The 20369-nt window shown below is 38.4% G+C and overlaps 1 protein-coding gene across 1 annotated transcript; it reads right to left on the bottom strand.

The window, feature by feature from the left end:
- Nucleotides 1-1876: 1876 nt before the first annotated feature.
- Nucleotides 1877-2770, bottom strand: LOC131527093 (uncharacterized). Its single transcript, XM_058755954.1, has 2 exons — nt 2652-2770; nt 1877-2530 (listed from the first exon to the last, which is right to left on the bottom strand). The coding sequence occupies exon 2, from the start codon at nt 2507-2509 to the stop codon at nt 1877-1879; it is 633 nt and encodes a 210-aa protein (XP_058611937.1). The 5' UTR covers nt 2510-2530; nt 2652-2770.
- Between the last annotated feature and the right edge of the window lie 17599 nt (nt 2771-20369).

Below are 20369 nucleotides of genomic sequence, written 5' to 3'. Positions count from 1 at the left end.
AGCGGCCTCTTTGCATGTAAAATGTATAATGCAGTGATCACTCGCAATTTGTGGATTTGTTGTTGGCGTTAAAAATATATAGTTTTTAACTGCACCATAACATGCTCTTCAGGGCTCTTGTTGAAAATAAGCATAAGTTTTTACAAACTTTCAAATCATTTTTTACAATTGCATCTGGATGTCAGGAATAATAAACTCTAACCAATGTCTGTCTTTTTTTTTTTTACGTCATAACTAGGCAGGCCAAGTTTCTGAACACAGAATATTGTAGGCATGTGTAAATGTTGGCAGTCATGTCTCCATGAAGTCTGACGTCAAAAATTTACAGAAGTTCAGAACAAGTTGTTTTCACAGGTTATTTTCATTAAATATTCTTTTCAAACCAAAACGGTTCTCATTTCTAACCATTAGTGAATGTTTTATAACATATCAAATTTAATTTCTATTATATAACTCTTTTAAAATGGTTGTGAATTACAATCGAATGACATAGGAGAACTGGAATGCCGGTCAACAGGAACCGCACTGTAGCCCCGCTCAGCAGGGGTGAAATACTTACTTATACTTCAGTGTTCAGAGTACTTAAACAGACCTTCTCTGTCGAGGGTTGGTCGACACAGGGGCTTCTAAGGGGAATACAGCATGCCCAGACTTACAGCACCTGCATTCTGTTTTACAGTTTTCTCGATTGCTAACACACAATTCATGAAACAATTCACCGTTTTCTCACAACTATAAACACAATCTCAAAACTTCACACCAATTTGTGCAAACTTCAGACTTTCAGGTCAAAGTCAAACATTTTAGTCAAAAACATATTCTCTTTTGTCAGAATCTAATCTTTGGCCTCAGATGACACACAAAGCTGTCAAATACACAGACTATTTTCCTGACTAGAGAACACTAGTGAGATCAATTCCAAACACTGTTACAAAAACCTCCTTTTGGGAAACAGGAATCCTGCAATGACTGTTACAGTATGCAGCATAAATAGAGCGGTGCAGATACAGTGAAATTCAGCAATAAACTGTAAGAAAGGTTTACTTTCATTACACTACTGTAAAGTGATCCTACAGTAGATGAAAATCACTAGAAGAGAAAAGTTCAAAGACCAAACAACTGAATATACAGTAAACGCACATTGGAATGTACTGTCAGTTACTGTACATAAATAAATAAATTCAGCAACAAATGACCTTTCACCTCATCCCCTTCATTTTTCTTTTCTCCTCCTATTCCTCTTTGTCTCTCACTACCAGGATTCATTTTCCAAAACACATAATCACCTGTGCTCTTGTTCATATCATCCTGAGATTCTGACCTGTGTGTCATCAGTTTTGCTACTTAATGTTCACACATGGATAAATGATTAATCATTTTTTGATGCTTGATTTACACAGTTTTTCTCGATTGCGAAGACACATTTCTTGAAAGCTGCTCTCCTTTTCTCTAAACGGTGAACACAATTTTCAAGCTACATTCACAAAACCTCAGACTCTTCTTGCAAAACCAAACTTTCACCTCAAAACAGTTCAATCTGTGCTCAAAACTGAACCATGTTGTCAAATCGTGCCCCGAGTCAATCAAAATTAAAAACACTACGGAACAGTCACTAAACACTACTTAGAAAAATAGAAAACACAATGCTCAGGACATGAAGCTGGAGAAATAAATGTTTATTGTTCAATGTAGGCTAAATGCATGTTGCAAAACAAAAAAAAACCTGTGCATTTAGCACTTGTACAAAAAGACAAAACAGAAATCTTGTGCATTTACACGTAGCACTTGTAAAAACAAACAGAAATCTTATGCGTTTGCCACTTGTGTTCAGTAAGCCCATGTAAAAATAAAGTACAAAAATATACAAATAAGTGCATTACTCAGCCACAGCATCATGTCTCCGTACTGGGTCAGGCCACAGGACTTCATCCACATCACAGGCCACATTTTGTCTGGCCAGGCAACAGGGGAAAAAACCCCTGGCATGCCGTATCCAGGCTTGGCATGCCTCCACACCTATGTCACCACAGGCAAGTCCCATGGCTTGCAGGAGATTTACCCTGGTGTAAGGTTGGCGTTCATATACCTTCCACCGCCATGAGGAGAAGAATTCCTCAATGGGGTTTAGGAAAGGGGAGTACGGTGGAAGGCAAAGATTGATAAAACCTTGGTTCATATTGAACCACTCTCTAACCTGGAGGGCTCTGTGAAAACTCACATTGTCCCAAACAACAACATAGATGGGATGCTCATCCTGCTGCCCTAACAGAGCATCTCGCATGTGATTGAGGAAATTGAGGAGCTGGTGAGTGTTGTAGGGCCCCAGGTTGGCATAATGGTGGACAACCCCATGATTGCTGATGGCAGCATATAATGTGACATTGCCACCACGCTGCCCAGGAACACCAACAATGGCCCGATGGCCAATCACATTACGGCCTCTCCTTCTCCTTTTGGTGAGATTAAATCCAGCTTCATCCATGTACATGTATTCATGGGGTCTTTCCATTGCATCCAGTTCAAAAACCCTCTGTAGAAATAGATATAGTTTTGTAAGTGATACGGAAAAAGTGATTTAGGCCACTACAGTAAATCGCTACTTAGAGTAATCAACATTGAATGTGTCTGGATAGATGCCAACCTGTACATACTGGAATCTTTGCTCTTTGACTCTGTCTGAGTTGCGATCAAAGGGCACTCTGTATAGTTGTTTCATGCGCAGTCTGTTGCGCTTGAGGACACGATCAACAGTAGAGAGGCTGACACTGTTGATACCCTCAAAATTTACATGGTCCTCAATGATCTTCTGCTGAATTTCACTCAGTTTAATGGCATTGTTCTCACGGACCATATCAACAATTAGGGTCTCTTGGTGTGGAGAGAACATACCTGTCCTCTCACCCCCATGTGGCAGTCTTTCAATTCTACAAAAAGAGAACATGGAGTTACAAAAAATATACATGGAATACTAGGCCTACAAACAGTTAGACCAACCCTCCATTACAATACTACAGTACATTGGTACAGTGATGTACCGAAACATATTTACTTACAGTATACTGTGGTACAGTATATAGCATGTCATACAGTAATTGCTGTCAACATTGACATACTGTACTATAATGTCAAAAAAAGGTAATTACCTGTTCTCTTCTCTAAATCTTCGGATTATGGTGGACACAGTGAATCTACTGATGTTTGGTTGTACCCTTTGTCCAGCCTCCCTCATGCTCATACCATGGACAAGAACATGGTCAATCACAGTAGCTCTGATTTCATGAGATATTACTGTTCTTTGTCTTCGCTGACCACCTCGACCTCCTCTCACACAAACTCTTCCTCTCAGATTTCTATCCATTGTAGGGCCTCACAAACCAGTGCTCTCTGAACTGGCTTACTGTATATGTTCCCTCACATCATTAGCCACAAGTGTGATCAATTTTGAGTTGTTGTGTTCAAGTGGTGACACCTGTGCTTTAATTGTGTTTGCCTTTTGTCACCTGTGCTCACCATTATGCAGCACGGGTGCATCACAATTAAAATGTGTTGGCAAGTTGTGTCTAAACAGGTGAAAAGTGCTTATGGTTTTGCCAAAAGAGTGATTGATTCAATCAGTGGGTTCAGGCAACTGAGCATTTGGTTCAGACAATAGGGTTTAGTGTTTTAGCAATTGAGAAAAACTGTAATTATATTGTGTGTTTGTGTTTTCTGAATGAGAACATGGTTAAACCTGTGCAAAATGCTGCTGTTATTGTGTAGAGTTTTGCAGAAAACACTGAGCAAATTGGAACGTGTGTGCAAACAGGTGCAATGTGTTAAAAGTGTTGAGTAACGTGTCTTTGTTTTGAGAACTATATGAATGGTTTGGAAAATTGGGCCAAATGAATCAGTTATAGTGTGTTAGCAATCGAGAAAAACTGTAAAAGCTATAGTAATTTACAGAATGGATGTTAATGCAGAGAATTTGTAAACAGAGAGTAAATACACAAAGTTCTCATGCACTTTAAAATCCAATAGTTTACCTTAGATATAATTAGTTGTCTTTACTTAGTTGTTATACTTACTAGGTTTTAGTTACAGATCATTTTAAAGTGCATAAAGCAACATACTTACTGTTTTGAGTGACACTTAAAATATTAATTTACCAGTGAGAAGCAGCAGTGCATTGATATGTGTGCAACAAAAAACAGAAGAAGAAATAAGGAAGGTTAGCATGCACAACAACCTATTTTGTAAAGCCATTTTGTAAAGAGAAAAAAAAAAAAAACAGTTTCAGGTGGGACTTTTCACTCATTTCCTCCACTTCTAAAGTCATCTTTCTCTAGTTGCTTTTACTCATTTCCCAGTCATCTTGAATGTTGAATTGTCAATACAACTGCAAAATTTGAGAGAACATCACATAAAGTGACTTCATAAATGAATGCTGATTCATATTATTGTAATTCTCTATGAAATCAGATATTTGGTTTCAAGCGAAGATAATTAATAAATAGGTCGCATTTAAAAGGTGACCTAACTTATAACTAAATCATTAACTAATCTGTTTTTCATGACGATTAATGATCTTTTACAATTTTATTGCTAACATTTGTCATAAACACCTTGTGAAGCTTTTTATTTGATTGATATAATCCTTCAAATATCTTGCAATTGACCATGTTTGACTTCAACCTTCTAACACTTTATTTTGATGGGTCCGCAACATACTGACTATGAGAAACATTGCAAGTATATATAATCTACTAAGCCTAAACTTTACCTAACAGTCTACTCTGAGAGTTTGTAGACATGTAGTTGCAAATGAATGAGAATTAGTTGACATGTATAGTTGCGAAGTTGCTTATAGTTAGTAGAATGTCTAAAGTGGACTATCAAAATAAAGTGTAACCATCATTTTTATTCATTGTAACAATAGCGTATTATTTGCTATTTTGTTGTGCTACTACTGACTCAAGACAGCAAATAAAACTGGCAGCCAAAAAATGTAAAACAAAGCAGTTGCATAATTTCTTCATGCTGCAATGTCAGTAATGACAATGAGTCAGTAGAATTCTGAGTAGCTGTAATAAATCAAGAATAAATATAAAGTAAATTATACAGTACTCTCTTTTTTAGTTACTAGAACTCTCGTGTAAGCATTTGTCAGAAAAACATACTATTCCTGTTTCCCTCAGTTTTTTTTTTTTTAAGGCAATTGGTTTGCATGCTTTTTAAAGCTTAACTAATTAGATTTTACAATGTGGGGACAGTTTCAGTCAGGTTAATTCCTCAGTTTGTTTCTGAATTCATTTTTTAGGGGGAAAAGGGGACTTTGTTAAGTCGGATAACAAAGTCACCCAGTTATGGAGACTATAGAGTGTGTTAAAAATAAGTCGAATCCTAAATTGATTAGAGACCTATTTCTAAATGGTTCAGGTAATTTAATAGGAAGCAACAGAATCTCCTGTCAAACATGGTGGTGGTAGTGTGATGGTCTGAGGCTGCTTTGCAGCTTCAGAACCTGGATGACTTGCCATAATTGATGGAACCATGAATTCTGCTCTCTATCAGAAAATCCTGAAGGAGACTGTCCGGCCATCAGTTTGTGACCTCAAGCTCAAGTGCACTTGGGTTGTGCAGCAGGACAATGATTCTAACACTGATTTAAAATATGTTTATCCTCACCATGTTTCAGAATCGTGTGCTGAGGTACTGTATATTTGCATCTCATTGTAACTTGTTTAATATATTTATTCATTAACATAAATGTTTGCCTTTAGTTTTGAGAGGCAAGTACTATCCATGTTATGTAGAAAACTTTGAAAATTAACATAAATCTAAAAGAAAGAGGAGTGTTAAAAAAAAAGAGTAGTATTGTACAGTGCAGTAGACTGACTTTTATTCATTAGATGAACTAAAGTTTTTAATTTGCCGGTTGCTAGTTGGGTTAACTTAAAAAAAAAAATTTTTTGTTCTTTTTTTTTTTTACAGTGTGATGCTGTGAATTAACATAGGGGTTCATTCTAAATGACCCAACTGAAAGTGAGCATATTCACAAGAAGGACTGTCTTTAGGATTGGAGTAAAAATGCTCAGAATTCAGCCTGAAGACAAACAAATACAGTGATCATACAGGGATGGGCCAGAACTGGTGACTTTTAACCACTGTGCTTTCAAAGCAGTCTATCTCAAACTTTCCCCCACTTATTTAACTCAATATTTAAAGTCCTCCATATTGATTATGATATTTCCTTTGGTATTTCTGCTGTAATTCTTACAATAAAGATTCTGTGAACTAGATGGTTCGCATCCACAATAATTAATTTCTAATAGTTTTGTACTTTTGAATGCAAGGATTAGCCATGAGTCCTTTACATAAAAAGCACAGGTTTTTAACCCTGCTCTTGGTAGAGCTTAGATCCAACCGTAACCAAACACTCCTGAACAAGTTAATCAAGGTCTTCAGGATTGCTTAAAAATCACAGGAAGGTGTAAAGCAGGTTGCAAATAAACTTTCCAGGCCAGTGGGTCTCCAGGAGCAGGGCTAAAGACCTCTGCATTAAAATTAATCGTTCTGTATCCAGGATATGCACAATTTTTTGTACCCCTCTTGTAGCCTTTTCTTCGAGGATTTTGAACAAAAATATGTCAGTTATGATCAATGTCAGCTGGACATGACATAAATATACAGGGATTTTTTAACACCAACTACTCAGCTAGTCAATCATATAAGGCACATCAATAGACTGTATAAAGGTGCAGCTCTTATGAAACTCTGCTCTGAGCTTATTATGAAATCATCAGGGTAAATGACTCATAGTGATCTCCATGAGATAAGTATGACACTGTAAATTAAAGTTTCAGACTGATAAATTTAAGACTTCATGCCACCTAATGTAACTGCTTAAGGCATTTAAGAAATTTATGTATTTTATTTGCAGATATCTTCATCAAATGTACAACATACTTTTACAAAAAAATTGGCATATTCTTTCAAATAAAGGTCCTTTGCAGCACCCTAGGTTTAAAAACTCTTGTAATTTCAAGAATCTTAGAAAGAAAGATTATAAAGAGTAAATGTTTTTGATTTTCCTCTTTGCTCAAATGTTGTTTTATTTATTTTTTATTTTTTTTGGAGTACAGTAAAATAATTAAAAACATTATGTTTCACAACAAAATAATTGTTCTCTGTATAATTATTTATCTGGTGAAAAGTGAAAAAATCTGCCCATGTCCCCCAGTGAAATAAGCTTAACTATTCATGTGTGTGTGCGTTTATGTGGCTTGTGAGGATTTGTATGAGAATTTGTAATGACAGGGTATGACATAGGTATTACAATGTTGAAGGTGCTTATGAGGATGCTTTCTGTGCACTCGTAATTCAAAAGGCTAAAAATCATAATCAAATCATGCACAAAGTTTTCTGTAAGGGGTTGTTTTCGGTGTAGGGAGATAGAAAATACAGTTTGTACAGTATAAAAACTAGGGGTGTGACATGCGATTAATCAAAAAAATGTAACGCGTTAATATTTTTTTTTACGCAAATTAATTGTTTGATAAGGTTTGACCCCAACTTCTTCCCGTCATCGCAGCGCGGAAGGTCATCTATCATTGTGTGATGAGGGTACAGCGAACCAGTGTTGCCAGTGTAACGGCAGAAGTAGACTATTTTGAAAATACAGTCGCGGGAAAAATTACAGAGCCGTGGGTTGCGATTTTTTGGGCTACTTTTATAATGTACCGCGACCGCCCAAAGTGTATATAGACAAATAAAAATTAAAATAGATCCTTTTACTAATGTGTATTATACTTGAAATGTATACCTGACAACTTAAGAACGGAGAGGCGGTTGTAACATCACAGACAACGTGAGTTTCAGCAGAGCACATGTTAAATTCCTATTTAGCACCCAAACTCTGGAACAATCTACCTAACACTATTCGGGAGGCAGACACACTCTGTCAGTTTAAATCTAGATTAAAGACCCATCTCTTTAGCCTGGCTTACACATAACACACATAAGCGTATTACGCTTCTATTATTCAAATCCGTTAAAGGATTGTTAGGCTGCATTAATTAGATAAACCGGAACCGGGAACACTCCCCATAACACACGATGTACTCGTTACATCGTAAGTAGAATGGCATCTACGCTAATATTTGTCTGTTTCTTTCCTATTCTGTTTCTCAGTCCGTATCCGATCAGATGGTGGATCAGCACCAAGAGATGATGTCTACAGCCCTGATCGTCAGCGGAGACCAGGACACCCAGATGAGCCCCAGAGACATATCCCCAGCGAAAACCTCGATTGAATACAATAAAACTAAAAAAAATATAACAAAATAACTAAAATATAATAAAATACCTAACTACATAATACTACTATTGTTAGAAATTGCAACAAAATTAAAATAGACATATAAACTTTTGAACTGCGGGTTTCGTCTGGTCAGAGGACTGAGTCTGGTTTCTCCCAAGGTTTTTTTTTCTCCATTCTGTCACAGAGGGAGTTTTGGTTCCTTGCCGCTGTCGCCTCTGGCTTGCTCAGTTGGGGACACTTAATTTCTAGCGATTATCGCCGATTTGATTGCACAGATAATATTTAAACTAAACTGAGCTAGACAATGACATCTCTGAATTCAATAATGAAATGCTTTTAACTGAAAATTGAAAATTGAGTGTTTAATCTTATCATTATACATTACTGACACTCTATCCTCTAATTTGATACTGTTAAGTGCTTTGACACAATCTGTATTGTTAAAAGCGCTATATAAATAAAGGTGACTTGACTTGACTTAAAGTTTTACACAGCAGAAATAAACATGACAACAGCCACTATAGATTATATAAGATAATAAACACACGATTAAGATAGATATGGTCTGTATGTGATTTTTTTAGTTGAATGTGTACATCTGAAATGCTAATTTGTGCAGTAAAATAAAAGGCTATAAATAGCGTATTTTAACAACAGTAAATGACCAAATTCCACATGTGATCGTAAAAGGAAGTTATTACAAACACTCGATGGTGGCTTGAACTGAGTTCTGAGTAAAAGTGTACTATTAATCTCATAAATTGTCTTATGAAGCATGATGCTAATGTTAGCTCTAATGCAGCTGCAGAACAGGTCCAATTCTTCTTCATAATGCATTTTGTCATAATACTTCACGTAAAGTCGCAAGAAATGTTTTGTTGTATTTATTTAGAAATACTTTTGATAATATTTGGGTAAATACTGGGATTGAAGCGATGTGGCTTGGTAAACGTTTTATTGCCAGTATAATGGCTGATAATGGCTGAATAAAAACAAAAGAATAATGATACAATAATAATAAGGATTATGTCTCGTACCTGGCGGAAGTGTGAAAGGTACTGTTTCCTTAAACTAGTTTGTCATGCATTTCTTTTTCAACACGTTTACAGGTAAATCCTGGTATTTTAAATTTGTGATTAATCATGATTAATCACAGTCCACGAATCGAATGACAGCACTAATACAAACTATTATGCCTATGGAGAGTCCCCATAAAACAAAAACCAATGTGTGTGTGTGTGTGTGTGTGTGTGTAAATGTGCCGTGTAAAGGGTGGCGAACTGTAATTTAAAGGAATGCATGCACTGGTAAGGAATGTTGGATGCTGTACTGATAAAATGTATCATTAGAATGCACACATTGGTTTAGATAAAAGTGTCTGACAAATGAATATAAAACAGATTTGTGTTCTGTCATAAACCCGGAGTATTTTGATGTTTGCATTGATTAAAAAAAATAAAAATCTTGATCAAATGGCCAAAGCAATGGAATTTTAAAAAAGTTTGCTATTATATTACAGCGTCCTCATGTCAGTTCCTGGTTTCTGTCTTCTTTAAAAAGCCAGAAGTAGTTGTTATATTCTACTAAAGAAGGTTCTCAAATCACATCAGGCTTTAAGCTCTTTTTGGACCATTTATTATTTGGATAATTTGGTTAATAATATAATTTACTATTCATTTATAATTTGGTTATATTTGTTCTGCTTTCTCTGCAAATTCTAGTAGTTGCTTAAATGTAAAAGAGGGTGGGAGTTCAGGAATCCCCCTGAGGCCAAAATGGAAAAGCTTATCCAATTAAAATTTTGACTTGAGACGTTTGTAGCCTTGTAGCCTCTGTTGCTAAACAAATCAAGAAGTTGTTAAGACTTGTAGTTGAGACACAGCTTAGAGCTGTTTCCAAGCAGGTAAAACCTTTCTGACTGAATTCCAGGTAGACAGAAGAATAAAGAGTTTCGGTGTCAATGTTTCCAACGACTTACTTTTTTACACAAAATGTAATGCTCTCTAATAATAATAATGATTATTAAAAACTCTCTAAAATATGTATTGTTATTGTTCTTTCTTTCTTTATTTCTGATTGAGTGGATGTTGTGGATCAGTGCTGACTCAGAACACAAACTATTATATAATTTGCAGACATTCACAAAGTATAAAGTGTAATACGTCTTCTGGATATGAAGATGGATCACAGACAGTTCATATTCATTCATCCTTAATGAATAACATTGATGCAAATCCTGCCTTGTATTGACCCTTGTTTACAAAGCAGTCTAATGTAAAACAATTTGCATGCACTGACTGAATGTTGCTTTGGTGTGCATGTGCCTGCCACCAAGAACATGTGATGACATTCCTACGGTGCTCGCTACTGGACGCACACACATACACAGCAACACATGTCTCTGTTTAATGATACAATGATACAACTAGAAGTGTTGGATGCTGCTGTTTTGCACATTGTAATTTAGTCTTTATTTGTTAAATGGCACACCGTGTTCCATTGTGAGTATGATTTGTTAGGAATGGTTTGTGTTTTAGATTAGTTCACTACAACAGTATAACACTATAACAGAAGTTGTACTAAATCAACAGCCATTTCTTGTTGTTGAGCCAGGCCAAGTGTTCCATCACAATTCTCTAGCGAGAAAACAAACAGCTCACTTAGGGAAGGATCTATGCTAATAGAGAATTTTCTGTCACCAGTCGTGAGTGACGTCTATCCCAATGTAACGTCACAACCCATTTGGAGAAACCGTTTATGATTCATAAGGAAAATAAAAAAGGAATGGATGGATTTTTAATATTATAGGGTGGTTGTATACACATACTGCAGACACAAAATGATGCAAAAGAGTGATTCATTCACAAATCTGGCATCGCTAGTTTCAATTCTAAACAGCTGATAGAAAACACATGATTTCACATGACACATGACTCGTGTTGTCATGATGTCTATTATCTGTGGCAAATGAGAGTGATCAGTCAAATGGTTTATGGATCAGGTGATTGGTTAATAGATGGACAAGTACTGTGTAAAGTTTCTTTTTTTTAGAAGACCAAGCATCCTCATGGACAATATATAAGACAACACCGAACCACCACCGACAACTCCGTCATTTTAATATTAAGGAATAAAATAATATTTGAGAAGTTTTTGTTTTTTAGAATTAGGAACATTCTCTCAAACCTTTACAGGTGCTGGTCATATAATTAGAATATCATCAAAAAGTTGATTTATTTCACTAATTCCATTCAAAAAGTGAAACTTGTATATTATATTCATTCATTACACACAGACTGATATATTTCAAATGTTTATTTCTTTTAATTTTGATGATTAGAGCTTACAGCTCATGAAAGTCAAAAATCAGTATCTCAAAATATTAGAATATTACTTAAGACCAATACAAAGAAAGGATTTTTAGAAATCTTGACCAACTGAAAAGTATGAAAATGAAAAGTATGAGCATGTACAGCACTCAATACTTAGTTGGGGCTCCTTTTGCCTGAATTACTGCAGCAATGCGGCGTGGCATGGAGTCGATCAGTCTGTGGCACTGCTCAGGTGTTATGAGAGCCCAGGTTGCTCTGATAGTGGCCTTCAGCTCATCTGCATTGTTGGGTCTGGTGTCTCTCATCTTCCTCTTGACAATACCCCATAGATTCTCTATGGGGTTCAGGTCAAGCGAGTTTGCTGGCCAATCAAGCACAGTAACACTATGGTCATTGAACCAGCTTTCGGTACCTTTGGCAGTGTGGGCAGGTGCCAAGTCCTGCTGGAAAATGAAATCAGCATCTCCATAAAGCTTGTCAACAGAAGGAAGCATGAAGTGCTCTAAAATTTCCTGGTAGATGGCTGCGTTGACTGTGGACATCAGAAAACACAGTGGACCAACACCAGCAGATGACATGGCAGCCCAAATCATCACTGACTGTGGAAACTTCACACTGGACTTCAAGCAACATGGATTCTGTGCCTCTCCACTCTTCCTTCAGACTCTGGGACCTTGATTTCCAAATGAAATGTAAAATTTACTTTCATCTGAAAACAGAACTTTTTACCACTGAGCAACAGTCCAGTTCTTTTTCTCCACAGCCCAGTTAAGATGCTTCTGACGTTGTCTCTGGTTCAGAAGTGGCTTGGTAGCCCTTTTCCTGAAGACGTCTGGCGTGGTGACTCTTGATGCACTGACTCCAGCTTCAGTTCTCTCCTTGTGAAGCTCTCCCAAGTGTTTGAATCGGCTTTGCTTGACTGTATTCTCAAGCTTGCGGTCATCCCTGTTGCTTGTGCACCTTTTCCTACCCAAATTCTTCCTTCCAGTCAACTTTGCATTTAATATGCTTTGATACAGCACTCTGTAAACAGCCACACCTTTCAGTAATGACCTTCTGTGACTTACCCTCTTTGTGGAGGGCGTCAATGTTCATCTTCTGGATCATTGCCAAGTCAGCAGTCTTCTCCATTATTGTGGTTTCAAAGAACAAGAGATACCCAGAATTTATACTGTAGGGATGGTCATTTATTCAAACTCAAATGTAAATATTCTAATATTTTGAGATACTGATTTTTGACTTTTATGAGCTGTAAGCTCGAATCATCAAAATTAAAAGAAATAAACATTTTAAATATATCAGTCTGTGTGTAATGAATGAATATAATATACAAGTTTCACTTTTTGAATGGAATTAGTGAAATAAATCAACTTTTTGATGATATTCTAATTATATGACCAGCACCTGTATATATGAAGAGGTCATTTGCAAAAACAGATAACTCTAAATTTTCAAAAATCATGTTTTTTATTATGTTTTTATTGTGTTTTATTGTGTTAGTTAGCTGGTTTTTTTTGTTTTGTTTTTTTTGTTATTTTTTAACCTACTCAAAATAACCCAACTGCAGTTTGATTGAGATTAACTGGAATGCACAATGAAAAAACATGAGTTATCTGTTTTTGCAAATGAACTCTTCATATACAGTATATACTGTGTGTATATATATATATATATATATATATATATATATACATATACACACAGCATATCTTTATATACCTCCATAAACCTACCCCTACCTGTATCCAAACCCTAAAAGCAGCAAAAGCTGAAGGTTTTTTTATTAAAAAGAAAAAAAAATGGTAAACAAGTACGCAGAAAATATGAACATTGTGTCAAATGCTTAACTGTATAATGTAACGACATATTAGCTACACTTAAGTCAAGTCAAGTCACCTTTATTTCTAGTGCTTTTAACAATACAGATTGTGTCAAAGCAGATTTACAGTATTAAATAGGAAAATAGTGTGTAATAATGCAAAAGGACAACAGTAAACATTCAATTTTAAGTAAAAGTCAGTTCATCATTGATTCAGTGACGTCATTGTCCAACTCAGTTCAGTTTAAATATCTGTGCTAAGGCACATAATATAAAGTGGGACCATTTATTGAGTCCATCATAACTTAATTCTTACACATCCACTGCACAAGAAAAACATTGATAATAGATAAAACAATCTTCATGCAGTACTAGAAGAAAGAAAGGACTATTTGTGTCTCATGTTTAATTAAAGGAAACTGTATAAAACAGATTTTGCGATGTGTCTTGGTTGTTTGGCACATGTAAACAGCTAACAGTTAGGCTAATACTTGAAAGAATTGTTTATTGTGAATATTATCATCAGTATTATCATGTATGTCAACAAATTTAAAACTCTCTATGTCAAACACTTTGTTTTACACCTCATCTCAATAGGCTTGTTTTTGTTTGAGTTGACAGACACTACAGTTATCATTAAATAAAACCTCTTGTCAAAATTAGCTGGATTACACAATGAGGTTCAAGCTGCCCCCATGTGGCAAGATTCAGCTTTATGCAAGAGTTACAAAACAGCTGTAATGAGTATGTAAGCATACACGTGATCGCATTTCAAGAGGGGATCGTGTGGCCTGGTCATATAAAGGAACTTAGACATTACTCATACTAACCCACTGACCCAGGCTGGTAAGGTATTATTTTTATTTATTTATTTGATATGTAATTACATGCAGGTATTTAAATGTACAGCGAGTACACTTGATAGTTAAACATATCTAGTGTAAAATGAGTCCAACTAAATGAATAGTGAGAAGGAACCTTGGATTTGTATTTGGTCTGAGTTCAAGTTGTTTTAAGATCAAGTAGTGATGACAGGGATTTAGTCATCTCCAGTTGATGTCTCTATAGCTGAATACAGGAAGCCAACAGGAAGCCTGTTGGCTGTGGTAGCTCTTCATAAATCAGAGTGTGTTTAATGGCATTTCTTTAACGTTTCTGCCCCTCAGGGTCCTGCACACAACCTGCTGCTTGTGTAATGGTGAGACATGCACGTGAGAGAGCATTATGTGTAGGTGTTTGTGTAACATTCATCATTTGCTTGCATGTTGTTGAGCGTCACTCAAAAGGCATTTGCTTTGGACAGGTTTCTCACATTTCATTGCCAGTGGAGCCTTTCATCTCGTGTCTCGCGTGTGAAATATGAGATCCCCAAAGAAGGGCCTTCTTTAGAAACCATCATATGTCAGTGCTGCCGATTCAGTATCTCAGTGCAGTATGATACCTATTAAATAAACAGAAAAATGCCTGAGAACAAAGACAGACAGGAGGTGAATAAAATAAAATACAATATTTATAGATTTATAGATATAGATATAGGATTTTTGTTTTTGTTTTTTAAATATTTTTTGTTTTTTACCAAGGCTAAAACTGTCTGTCAGATTGTTTAAAAAAGTACGAGCACTCTCCTTAACAATTCAAATATTGATGTACCATTAATAAAAATTGGGTACAGAAATGTAATACTTAGAGCCAGAGGTTTGTTTAAATCTCTAACCATAAGAATGATAAATAATAATGTTTGCCAAAAATAGCAATAATAAACATGCTCCAGCAGTTATATCCACTGAAAAATACTGGCATTGCTCATGGTTGAGTAACATGGATAAAGGAAAAGTGCATAAGTTGACGGTGTTATCCAAGGCATTACATGATCCTGGTGACTTTATGAAAGAGGGCAGACTGCATAACATGATGTTATATAAAACTAGAGTATTTTGTAGATTAAGGTGGTATATCAAGAGTTAAAACAATCAAATGTTTTCTCTGTATGAAAAATTCAGTTAGCATTCCCTTTCATTTCAGTGGCAGTAGCTCCCTCAAAAATGTTAACTGGCAAAACATTTAACTATTGTGATTTATACGTTACTTTAAAAAAGCTTCATGGCTAATTTTAAATGGGTTGTCTACCAGCTTTTTTCAGAGGATTGATTGTATTTATGGGGTGCACTATAACATGTTTTCATGCTTGGTTTTTAAAAAACTTAACATATTTTAGCTTTATTCTTCAACCCTTTTCTGTTCTCGTAAAAACAGTATTTTGACTTTCTGGTTCCTCCCTCAGAAATTGTGTGCTAACCGCCTAGAGTGACTGGACACGTCATGCCTCTTATAACAGGTAGTTGCATGCACTCCCAGTGTATTGTAAACAATATTCAAATTTAACTTATACGCAAAACTGGAATATCGCATAAAACATTTGCGAATAAAGCACCGTTTCCATCCAACGTGTCAAAGAGAACTAAATCATCACTTCCTGATAAACTAGCACTATATATCACTAAGAAAAGTAGGAGAAGCCACTTAATATAATCATTTTCATATACGATGAATTACTTGCGCCTGAGTAGTCGAAACACAATAAATGCGTTCATTGCTTTCGGAGGTGGATGCCTGCTGATTGGGAACGCAGTCCAGTGAGACAAATTTTATTTTAATGTTAATTTGTATGAATCAATTATTAGCTTTTCATCAATTCATGAACCCCCTCCAAATCAATCACAAACCCCAGTTCTACATACTATAAAAATGTGCTAAAGACAATTGTGCGCATAAGTTTTTTATGTACATTTTTAGAAATTATGCGCATCTTGGCGTTTCCATCCAGTTTTTTATGCAATATTCCAAAATGCGCATAAAAATAGGTGGATGGAAACATGGTGTCACAAATCCGGTCCGTGGTCTTCCGTCCGAATGCCACAAGAGGTCGCCTCTCCATCATATTGACTCTCACACCACACAGACTGTTATATGTCACTACAGTTCCCATCATCCATTGCACTGTTTACACACACACCGCTGAATGCCCTGATTACACACACACAGCTGAATTCAATCAGACATGCTTTATAAGCCTTGTACTTCCTCTTTCAGATCGCCGAGTATTGTTTAGCGTGTATCACTCTTCTAGCGATAGCTACATTACAGAGCCATTCCAAGTTTCTGGTCCTAGTTTCTAGTTCTAGTTTAAGTCTAGTCATTTCATGTTGCCTTGTTGTCTGGTTCCTGATCTTCTGCCTGTGTATCTTGGATTAACCCTTTGCCTGCTGTTTCGGACTGTGTTTGCACCTCACCTGGACTATTGCTTGTGTTATTTGGATTACCACTCATGTCAAGCCCTGGATATTGTTCGCCAATCGTAGACCCATGCTAGCCCTAGGAATATTCTTTGCCTTGCCTGTGATGTACCTGTGTTATCTGATCCTTGCCTGTTTCTTGACCACGCCTTTGTAAATAAAGCCTTGCACATGGATCCGCACGTCTCACGTCTCGTTCGCCCCGTAACAGAATACTCGGCCACACAAGGATCCAGCAGTTTTCAAATAGACATTGGCCAGTTATGGACACTGCAAGAATATTATTAGTCCTTAAACAAGGCCCACGATCATTGGAGAACTATATTAGAGAATTTCTAGCCATCGCTCATTATTCAGATTTATCAGACATTATTTTATTTTCTGTGATGACATTAATCAACCTCTTCAGTCTAACCTTAGACACGAGAGTTGTTTTTTGGACTTTGCTTTGTTGACTGTTGGCTTTCTATTCACTGTTGGTGCATCTATGACTGAAATGGTGGCTGCACCAGAGTGCATTCACAAAATGGCGGCCACAACAACCTGTCACATCATTACTACCATTCATGAGTCAAGCCAAGTTACAGTTGATCTTCGTGAATCAAGTCAAATCACAGATGATCTTCGTGAGTCATGTCAAGTCACAGCTGATGTTCTTGAGCCAAGTCAAGTCACAGTTGATCTTCATGAGTCAAGTCACAGTTTATCTTCATGAGTCAAGTCAAGTCACAGCTGATCTTCATGAGTCCAGTCAAGTCACAGCTGATCTTCGTGAGCCAAGTCAAGTCACAGTTGATCTCTGTGAGTCCAGTCAAGTCACAGCTGATCGTCCAGAGTCTCATAACGTCACAGCTGATCGTCCAGAGTCTCGGCACGAGTCCTGTCACTCCCTGTCTGCTGCACCCAGATATTCAAGGTCAGTCCTTCAATATCCCAGTCTGGTATCCAGTGTGAGGGATGCACTGCTGGTGTTTGCAGCTGGTATCCTCAAACCCACTCAATCTAGCCCTCCTGTTCCTGAACTGATTCCCCTGTCTGAAGTGCTTCCCATGATGGGGATGGCTTTTTGGTGTGTTTGGGCTGCATACACCACCACAGAACTCCCAGAGGCGACGGCGTCCACTGTGATGTCTCCAGAGGTGGCGGGTGATGCTGCAGAACCTCTTGAGGTAGTGGTGTTCGCTGCTGTGTTCGCCGAAGCGATGGTGCCCACTGCAGTTTCTCCAGAGGTGGCGGCGCATGCTGCAGAACCTCACAAAGCGGCGGTGCTCGCTTCAGCTCCTTGCGTGGTGGTGGCGTCTAGCAATGCACTTTCAGCCTGTCATGTCACGGTCGAAGGAACCATTTCTGAACTTTCCCTGTATCCTGATGGTGCTACTATAGAACCTCCAGAGGTGGCAGCATCCGCTGCAGACCCTCTAGTGGTGTCGGTGGTACCCACTTATGAACTCTCGTCCTATCCTGTCCTGGCCAAGGAGGCCGTCTGTGAATCCTTGTCCTGTCCTGTCACGGCTATGGAGGCCGCCAGTGAATCCTCATCCTGTCCTGTCACGGCTATGGAGGCCATCCGTGAACTCTCTGCCTGTCCTGTCATGGCTATGGAGGCTGTCTGTAAGTTCTCTGCCTGTCCTGTCACGGCTATGGAGGCCGCCAGTGAATCCTCATCCTGTCCTGTCACGGCTATGGAGGCCATCCGTGAACTCTCTGCCTGTCCTGTCACGGCTATGGAGGCCATCCGTGAACTCTCTGCCTGTCATGTCACGGCTATGGAGGCCGTCTATGAACTCTTGCCTTGCTCTGAACTGGCCGATGAGGCTATCTCTGAACTCTTGTCCTGTTCTGTATCAGCTATGGAGGCTGATTGTGAACTGTCTGTCCGTCTAGTTTCAACTAATGAGTCTGATATTGAACTGTCTGTCTTGCCAGTTTCTGTCACTGAATTGACTGATTATCTGGTCTCAGTCAATGAACCTGATTTAGAACTTTCTGCCAGGCCTGTTTCAGTCCGTAAGTCTAATGTTGAGCCATCTGTCTGTCCTATGTCAAGTAATATGTTTGAACAATCTGTCTGCCCTGTTTTAGTCAAGAAGTCTGTTGTTGAATCATTTGTCTGTTCAGTTCCTACTAATGAATCTGAGGGTGAATTGTCAACCTGTCCAGTTCCAATCAATGGTTTTGATTTTGAACGATCTGGTTGTCCATTTTCAAGTAATGTGTTTGAAGTTTCTGTCAGTCCCATTGCAATCAATGAACCTGTTATCTGCCCCCTCAGTCCAGACATGACCCCAGAAACCTTAACTACTGAGCTCCCTGAAGGCTCAAGTAACCTTGTCACAGCCCAAAGATCCGCCTCTGAACTCTTAACTCTGTCTGTCATGAGCCCAGATTCTATAAATACAATCCATGTCTGTCCCGTTACCCCTGTAATTTCCAAAGAAACCACTAATGAACTGTCTATCTATCCTGTGTCAGTCAAGAACTCTAATTTTGAGCCACTTGTCTGTCCTGTTTCGACCAATGAGACTTATTTTGAGTTACTGTCAATGGACCCAATTATGAACTGTGTGTCAGTCCAGTTTCAGTCAATGAGGGAACCAGGTAAACTGTTAAGGAACACTTTACATTTCCTGCCTCGGTCCTTGGGGCCATGAATGCTCTGTCTGTGTTGTCTATCTCTGCTTTCTCTAGGTCTCAGTCTCTACCATGGTCTCCTGATCAGTCTGGCTCGCCATGGGGGTTTTCTGCTCCATCTTCTCTGCCGTGGTGGTCTTATGCTCCGCCGTGGAGGGCTCCAGTTCCGTCTGCTCTGCCCTGGTGGGCTCCAGTCCCATCTGCTCCACCCTGGTGGGCTCCAGTCCCGTCTGCTCCATCCTGGGGGGCTCCAGTTCTGTCTGCTCTGTCCTGGAGGACTCCTGTTTCATCGGCTCCGCCCTGGTGGATTTCTGCTCTGTCGGCTCCGCTCAGGGTTCCTGCTTCGTCGGCTCCGCCCTGGCTTTCTGCTCTGCTGGCTCCGTCCTGGTTCCCTGCTCCACCTTGGTGCTCTGCTCTCCAATTCCTCATGGACCTGGCCCTCCATCCCCCTCCCTGTTCCGCCTCCGCTACACCGCCCTCATGGATTGTATTGAGTTTGGGGGTTCGTGGTCCTCCGTCCAACTGCCACAAGTGTTCGCCTCTCCATCATATTGACTCTCATACCACAGAGACTGTCACTCCGGACTACAGTTCCCATCATCCATTGCACTGATTACACATACACAGCTGAATCCAATCAGACATGCTTTATAAGCCTTGGACTTCCTCTTTCAGATCGCCGAGTATTGTTTAGCATGTATCACTCTTCTAGCGATAGCTACATTACGGAGCCATTCCAAGTTTCTGGTCCTAGTTTCTAGTTCTAGTTTAAGTCTAGTCATTTTGTGTTGCCTTGTTGTCTGGTTCCTGATCTTCTGCCTGTGTATCTTGGATTAACCCTTTGCCTGCTGTTTCGGGCTGTGTTTGCACCTCACTTGGACTATTGCTTGTGTTATTTGGATTACCCCTCATGTCAAGCCCTCTGGATATTGTTTGCCGATCGTAGACCCATGCTAGCCCTAGGGATATTCTTTGCCTTGCCTGTGATGTACCTG

The sequence above is a fragment of the Onychostoma macrolepis genome, chromosome 20, assembly GCF_012432095.1.
Source record: "Onychostoma macrolepis isolate SWU-2019 chromosome 20, ASM1243209v1, whole genome shotgun sequence".
NCBI classification, from domain to species: domain Eukaryota; kingdom Metazoa; phylum Chordata; class Actinopteri; order Cypriniformes; family Cyprinidae; genus Onychostoma; species Onychostoma macrolepis.
The sequence above is the reverse complement of the archived record's forward strand: the minus strand, read 5'-3'. Positions and strand labels throughout refer to the sequence as shown.